At 42.0% G+C, this 7,661-nt stretch overlaps 1 protein-coding gene across 1 annotated transcript; it reads right to left on the reverse strand.

Moving 5' to 3' along the window:
* Positions 1-664: 664 nt before the first annotated feature.
* GRPEL1 (GrpE like 1, mitochondrial) lies at positions 665-6,018 on the reverse strand. The gene is made up of 4 exons (XM_060774106.2): positions 5,885-6,018; positions 2,965-3,130; positions 2,251-2,332; positions 665-1,410 (listed from the first exon to the last, which is right to left on the reverse strand). The coding sequence occupies exons 1-4, from the start codon at positions 5,965-5,967 to the stop codon at positions 1,064-1,066; spliced, it is 678 nt and encodes a 225-aa protein (XP_060630089.2). The 5' UTR covers positions 5,968-6,018; the 3' UTR covers positions 665-1,063.
* Positions 6,019-7,661: the final 1,643 nt, after the last annotated feature.

Raw genomic sequence — 7,661 nt, forward strand, 5'->3', positions numbered from 1 at the left:
CTTAAATATGAGAGCATGCCTCCACTTCTAGATTAAACATGTCTTATCCAGAATAGCAAAATCCTCAAAAATACATTACTGTCCATGAGGGTGACTAAACATAGTAACACCTTTGCTTCCTGATGGTTCAATGTACACAAAATTATTTACTGTACAAAATTACCTTCAGGCAATGTGTCTTAAGGCATATAATGAAACGTATTATGTTTAGACTTGAGTCTCCTTTCCAAGATGCTTCATTTAATGTATGAAAATACCGGTATTCACAAATTGAAAAAGCTTCTGCTCTAAAGCATTTCAAATAAAATATACTCAACTGTTATGAAAAAAAATGCTTCCAAAAAAGAGCAATGCAGAAGCATAGTTCAATTAAAAATATGTATAGGGTTAATCAACAAGGTTCCCTGGAATCACATCAGTGGCAGACTTTTAGCTCAATGCACTTGTGGACAAGCATATTCCTGTTGCTCCTAACTTGCGCAGTTGTTCCCCATGGATCTACAGAACACTCAGTATTACATATGGCCCTGGCCCACTTGCTGTAGTAAAATTTATTTACCAACAGACATTTCAAAATGTTTGGTGTTCACCACTAAGATGGAAAAGATTGATTCCGTTATTACGTGCGTCCCTTGAAACAGAAGAAATTAAGCAGATGCAAGACTGAAGTGTAACTTTCTCTTTATAAAGGAATGAGCAAGAAACAGTGCTGCAAGATATAAATATAAAATTACACTGAGTGTTCCAAGTCTTTCATCTTGGACAATGATTTACAGTGCATTATTTTTGTTGATAAGTTGCCTAATTACAATGCAGAATAGTTCTGAATAATCACAAGAAGAATAAGCACGACTTGTACTTAGAATTAATACCACCCATTTACTCATCTCCCCACATTATCTGTAGCCACTTTAAAAAAAACACATGTTTTTAGCATTGCTTTCATTTGCACTGATGCTCCATCTATGACTTGGCTTAGCGTCCCACGTCTTGTGTGTTTAGAGAAGCATTATTCCGGAATCAAAACAGTTGTGAGATGCTTTGATTACTTCAGAGAATATTGCTAAGGTTCTTTCGCAACACCTACTAGAGCAGGCCGCAAAGTACGACCATGCAGCTTGTATCCAACTTTAGAGACTAAAGCAACAGTGCCAGGCTCTTTATCTTCCATAGGGACATGGAACAAAGCTTCATGTTCATAGGGGTCAAATTTGGCTCCAAGAGGATTCAGTTTAATCAAGCCATGCTTTTTGAATACTTTCTGAATCTGAGCTTCTGTCATGGCAAGACCCTCATAAAGGTTCTTCAGATGAGGATTGTCTTCCTTGAGTTCCTCTTTGGGAACGGATTCAGTGGCTTTTTCCAAAACATCAGCAACTTCCAGTAAGTCCTTGCAGAAACTTTGAATTCCTAAAATGGAAAACCACAGTAAATTTTCATTCACACCATAAAGATATACTGTTGTTTCATCTGATAGGAAGATTTGTTTCTGATATTGAAAATGGAAAGTTTGCTCCAACTACCTGCTTCTCAAATGCCTGGGGCTTTGGGTTACACTTTAAGCCAAGAATGGCAGATTGGAGTGGGGGGCAGGGGCGCATGGACTGCCACATACCATTAAGCCAAGAATGGCAGATTGGAGTGGGGGGCAGAGGCACAAGAAACAATTAATTTTATTAATTTATACGCACATATACATTCATTCAACTGTGTAGGAGCATCTTTCTGGAGGACAAATACAGAGCCAGTGCCACAGAGTAGTTTGCATATTACTGATTTCACTGAATTACTCTGTACAGATTTGCAAAAACATAATATTTATAGCTGCAGCATTACCAACAACCCACACGTCTTCAAACCCACATTCAACCCTACCATAGAATATGGAGTTATTGCATAATCTAATTATTATCATTATCTCCTCATTCTCTCTAACAAACTAGATATTAAGAATCTCCTGTACATTTGACTTTGTATGAGTATTAGATTAGAACTGTGGCAGATACAGTTTGTTAGAAATGCAAAGGTTTACGCCTCTGAATTATTTTTTATGGTGACTTAAGAAAGAGAGTCTAGCTCTGGATCTGGCCTCATTGTAAACAGAACAAAATTATGTTTATACCAACTGAAAACTGTCAACATCCTCAAAGCAGCACTGCAGTGCCATATCTGAGTTTACATATTTTGGTTTTCACTTACATGAATAATAATGCTTTGATTTTAGTACCAACAAGCAAGTCCTACACTCACCATATAATTTTGCTTCTTCTACCAATTTCTGAGTTCTCTGTCGTAGATTTTCAGCATCTGCCAGGGCACGTTTGTATTTGTCCTGAAAAAGAAAAACCTAATTTATAAAGTGTAAAGGGGAGAGGACGAACACTTGTCAAAAACATCATGTAAGATAAGAAATATATAGAATTTGCATTCTGTTTAATCCTAAACCACCTGCCACATTTAGCACTGACTTGTTTTTACTGCAAGCCTTTTCAACTCAAGCTTTGCAGCATGAACACGTCATATAAGCAGTCTATTTTGAAAAATGAAGAAGCTTTTGTGGCAAAAATGTACACAAATACAGCATACAAAATTGGAATTCACTTTGGAAAGCAAGCCTGTTTATTAATTCCTGGCAAACCCTAAGCACTATGCCCCTTTACACAATGAAGAGCTACAACTTCAAATGACTTACGGAGAGGAAATTAGACCATGTGTAAAGACTTCAGAATAGTCTTGATTGATGTATACATGACTTTATTTTATATCTTTGCTATGCTGTTGTTACCACTTCAAGTTCTAATTCCTGAATCAATTACCAAAAAGTTATTTGAGTATTCCTGTCCACCAATTAATTTGTGGTTTCTACATGTTATGTAGGCAAGAGAAATTCCACATCTGGAGGCCACAAGTTGCCCCCACTGGCACTAATTCGTTTAAAAACAGACAAACCAACATGATTCTTACAGTAATTTCTTTTAATTGTTCTTCCAGTTTGGTCTTTTCCTCCATTAATATCTTTGTGGCAGAATCGGAATCAGGCTTTTGTTCGACATGGTTCTGGTTTGTGTCCTCAATTATATTTGGTCCGGTGTTTTTCTCCTGTGTCACTGTGCACAGCAGCTGAGAAGTTCTGAAACAAAATAAGATCCGATAGACTAAGCCGCTTTGAGTCTCCTTGTAGAGAGATGAGATTATAAATAAACATAATAATAAAAAAATCAAATTCTAGTCTTACATAAAATTGACATCAAGTCAAAACACCACCAACAGTGGATGTATCACAACAAATCCCACCCGTATTCATTGTTGAATAAAAAAACCAGTTTGCTAAATTTATGTTTATCCTAGATACATTTCTGAAAATACGGACAGCTTTTTAGTTGATTCTATACATAATCATCAATATGATTATCTGGCAGTCTCATGCTTCAAATTCACCTTCACAGTACATATTCTGAGAAACACATCTGAATTTTATAAAAAGCAATTTTGAATTAACAAGATGTAATAACTTTCCTAACATAGTTTTGGAAGGTGGGAGGGCAGTACCTAGAGAACTAAACTTAGGGGCCATAAACAGGCCATTTGCTCATCCTGCTGCAGGCAGGCTATGTTCAATTATTTTATATTATTGTGACTATACTTTTGTTTTATTTCTATGCCATCAATGTTCTTGAAAGACAGGTTGTAAAGATGTGTTCTTCCCTACCCATCCTTTTATCATACCATTTGGATTAGACTAATGTTGCATATTCTTTGGAAAGTGCTTAGAAACATTAACTGAAGAGAGGTTTCATGAAATCGCTTTTCCAATCTCAAGTAATCTGAGAAACAGCTTTCTGGGGGCCCTTCCACAAAGCTGTATAAAATCCACATTGAACTGGATTATATGATGTGAACTCAGATAACCCAGTTCAAAGCAGATATTGTGGATTATCTGCCTTGATATTCTAGGCTATATGGCTGTGTGGGAGGGCCCTGAGAGAAAGAAGACAGTGAGCACATTATTGTTTAAGCCTAAAGTCTCCATTTTGGGATTTTGGCGTAACTACAGATCCTGTGGTTTTAACATCCAACTAGGATGATTACAGGGTTTTCCCATGCCTCCACCATACAGGTTCTTTAATACTTAACCTGCTTAAGAGTTCGGGTGGTGGCCAAGATATCCAATAACTGGGGCCCCTTCCACACAGCTGTAAAAAATCCACATTGGGCTGGACTATGTAGCAGTGTGGATTCAGATAACCCAGTTCAAAGCAGATTCTGTAGGATTTTCTGCCTTGATATTCTGGGTTATATGGCTGTGTGGAAGGGCCCTTGATGGGCAAAAACAATGATGAGTTCCTAAAGAGATGAAAATGGGCAATGGCATATCTGGAAGGAGAGTGAATGATAAATAGTCCCAAGAGGAATTTATGAGCAAACACAACAGAAGGGTAAATAAGTGATGTTATTGGAGAAGGGTAAATAAGATATGTTATAGGCACCAGTGACTAGGGATGGAAGTCAAGGTGCATGTGGCATAAGGGTTAACTTTGTGTAGGATGTGGGCAAGAAAGATGTCTTACATGTTGTAGTGTGGATGTTGTGTGTTATGTGTACTTTTCATATCTATCACATTTGTAAATTTTAATAAAAAATTAACTGAGTTCTGGTGGTTTCAGAAGCTTGCTGAACTATGTTGTTGTTATCAATGAATTTGGTTTTATTTCAGGCCCCAACCTACACTGTCATATAATGCAGCGTGAAATTACATTATATGGCAGTGTAGATGGGGCTTTAGATAGGCGAGACCATGGAAAGGCATTTTGACAGGTGTAATATATAGATAAAAAGGAGCCCTGGTGGCGCAGTGGGTTAAAGTGCTGAGCTTGTTGACCGAAAGGTCACAGGTTCGATTCCGGGGAGCGGCGTGAGCTTCCACTGTCAGCTCTAGCTTCTGCCAACCTAGCAGTTCGAAAACATGCAATGTGAGTAGATCAATAGGTACCGCTCCAGTGGGAAGGTAACGGCGTTCCATGCAGTCATGCCGGCCACATGACCTTGGAGGTGTCTAGGACAACGCCAGCTCTTCGGCTTGGAAATGGAGATGAGCACCAACCTCCAGAGTCGGACATGACTGGACTTAATGTCAGGGGACAACCTTTACCTTTTACCTAATATATAGATACATATTCAGTGTCTCAAAATAATGCAGCCAGACAGAACCTTTAAAGCAGCCCGGTGAGCGGGAAGGGCGGTTGCCTTGCTGTGATCTAGGAAAACATTATAGAGATGACTTATCAGAGCCTTTGGGCCCTTCCACAGAGCCCTATATCCTGAATATTAAGGCAGTAGATCCCACAATATCTGCTTTGAAATGAGTTATCTGAGTCCACACTCAGATGTGGGACTTTCTGCCTTGATAATCTGGGATATAGGGCTGTGTGGAAGGGCCCTCAGATAACCCAGTTCAAAGCAGATATTGTGGGATTTTCTGCCTTGATATTCTGGGATATAGGGCTGTGTGAAAGGGCTCACAGTTAGAGGATCAAGCCTGGCTTCTACCGAGAGAGAGGCTGAGCCGAGAGGGGAGGACCAGGGAAAGAGGCAAATGTATGGCGGGAGAGAGAAAGGAAAGACAAGGAAACGAGACAGGAAAGGTAGGGTCCCCTCTCTCATTCAGACCAGTTTCCTCTATCTGTGTATGTATATATAAACATGGTGTTCCCTCCCCCCTTCCTTCCCGCCAACAGACCCCCTGGGCCTCTGGTTGTAAGGCCTCAATGGCACCCTGCGGCCTTTCCACTCAGTGCGGCACGTTGGGGCCCAGTGGAGGCGTCAGCCACCCAGCCCAAGCCTCGGCTTCCCTCCGCGGCTGAAAGAGCCACCTCCCCTGCCTCACCTCCGCGGAGGCCCTGGAAATAGAAAGACGTTCCGCCCGGCCAGGCCCACCAGCCGCTGCACACCCCGCACGGCCGCCGCCATCACGCCGCTCTCAGAGTCGTCCTCCTCAGAGCTCGACGGAAGTCGCCTCTGCCCAATCAGCGCGCAGGTCAGGCAACAGGGGAGGACGCAGCCAATCAGCGGCGCCGCTGGGTGGGTGGGGCTTGATGCTAGAGGGGAGATACCGGCCTCTGATGTAAAGCTAGGAAAGAGGCCGTGCTGCTTACCTAGTGACAGAACTAAACAGAGCATGCGCAGCTGGATTTCTTCGGGAGTTAAAATGCGCAGGCGCAAAGAAGTCAAGCGGGACGATCAAAGGTTCAGTACATAAGAGAGCAGAGCTTTCAGTTGTGTGTGTCATGACACATTAGTGCAGGGGTGGTGGAGAGGCGGATGAGCTTCTCTCTATCAGCTCCAGCTCCTCATGCGGGGACATGAGAGAAGCCTCCTACAAGGATGATAAAAACATCAATTCATCCAGGCGTCCCCTCTGGGCAATGTCCTTGCAGACGGCCAGTTCTCTCCCAAATTCACACCAGAAGCGACTTGCAGTTTCTCAAGTCTCTCCTGACACACACAAAAAAAAGTGCAGGGGTCCTCAAACTTTTCAAACAGAGGACCAGGTCACAGTCCCTCAAACTGTTGGAAGGCCGGATTATAATTTCAAAAAAAATATGAATGTACATGGCATACCTTTTTAATGTGTATGCAGAACACATGCGATGTGCGGGGCTTGAGGAATGCAAAGCTGGGGTGAAAATTGCTGGAAGAAACATTAACAACCTCAGATATGCAGATGACACCACTTTGATGGCCGAAAGCGAGGAGGAGCTGAGGAGCCTTCTAATCAAAGTGAAAGAAGAAAGCGCAAAAGCCGGGTTGCAGCTAAACATAAAAAAAACCCCAAGATTATGGCAACAAGAATGATTGACAACTGGAAAATAGAGGGAGAAAATGTGGAGGCCGTGACAGACTTTGTATTTCTAGGTGCAAAGATTACTGCAGATGCAGACTGTAGCCAGGAAATCAGAAGACGCTTACTTCTTGGGAGGAGAGCAATGTCCAGTCTCGATAAAATCGTCTGGCATCAGACTGGCAACAAAGATCCGCCTAGTCAAAGCCATGGTATTCCCTGTAGTAACCTACGGATGTGAGAGCTGGACCTTAGGGAAGGCTGAGTGAAGGAAGATCGATGCTTTTGAGCTGTGGTGTTGGAGGAAAGTGCTGAGAGTGCCTTGGACTGCGAGAAGATCCAACCAGTCCATCCTCCAGGAAATAAAGCCCGACTGCTCATTGGAGGGAAGGATACTAGAGACAAAGTTGAAGTACTTTGGCCACATCATGAGGAGACAGCAAAGCCTAGAGAAGACAATTATGCTGGGGAAAGTGGAAGGCAAAAGGAAGAGGGGCCGACCAAGGGCAAGATGGATGGATGGCTGTGGAACACCCTCCCTGTTGACATCAGACGGGCGCCCTCCCTTATGTCCTTCCGGAAGAGCCTGAAGATGTGGCTATTCGAGAAGGCCTTTAATTAAATGCTATAGTAACTGGAAATGAAAACTGGAACGGAATGTAGACTACGAGATTGGTTATGATTCTATGACAAGACGAAGCGGATTATTTTAGTGTAATTAGATGATAGTGTATTAGTGACAGGTTGTTTTTGTTGTTGTAGTTTATTGTGAAATGTGTTTTTTACATGTTGTACACCGCCGCGAGTCGCCCTAGGGCTGAGA

This window comes from Anolis sagrei, chromosome 4 (assembly GCF_037176765.1).
Source record: "Anolis sagrei isolate rAnoSag1 chromosome 4, rAnoSag1.mat, whole genome shotgun sequence".
NCBI classification, from domain to species: Eukaryota; Metazoa; Chordata; class Lepidosauria; order Squamata; family Dactyloidae; genus Anolis; species Anolis sagrei.

What these genes read in the sequence shown, in the direction of transcription:
- GRPEL1 (XM_060774106.2), bottom strand. Translation starts at nt 5,967, where the DNA reads ATGGCGGCGGCCGTGCGGGGTGTGCAGCGGCTGGTGGGCCTGGCCGGG. An exon ending in TTTCCAGGGCCTCCGCGGAG is followed by an intron (nt 3,131 to 5,884) that starts GTGAGGCAGGGG and finishes ATTTTGTTTCAG; the next exon opens with AACTTCTCAGCTGCTGTGCA. An exon ending in AGAAGAAGCAAAATTATATG is followed by an intron (nt 1,411 to 2,250) that starts GTGAGTGTAGGA and finishes TTTCCATTTTAG; the next exon opens with GAATTCAAAGTTTCTGCAAG.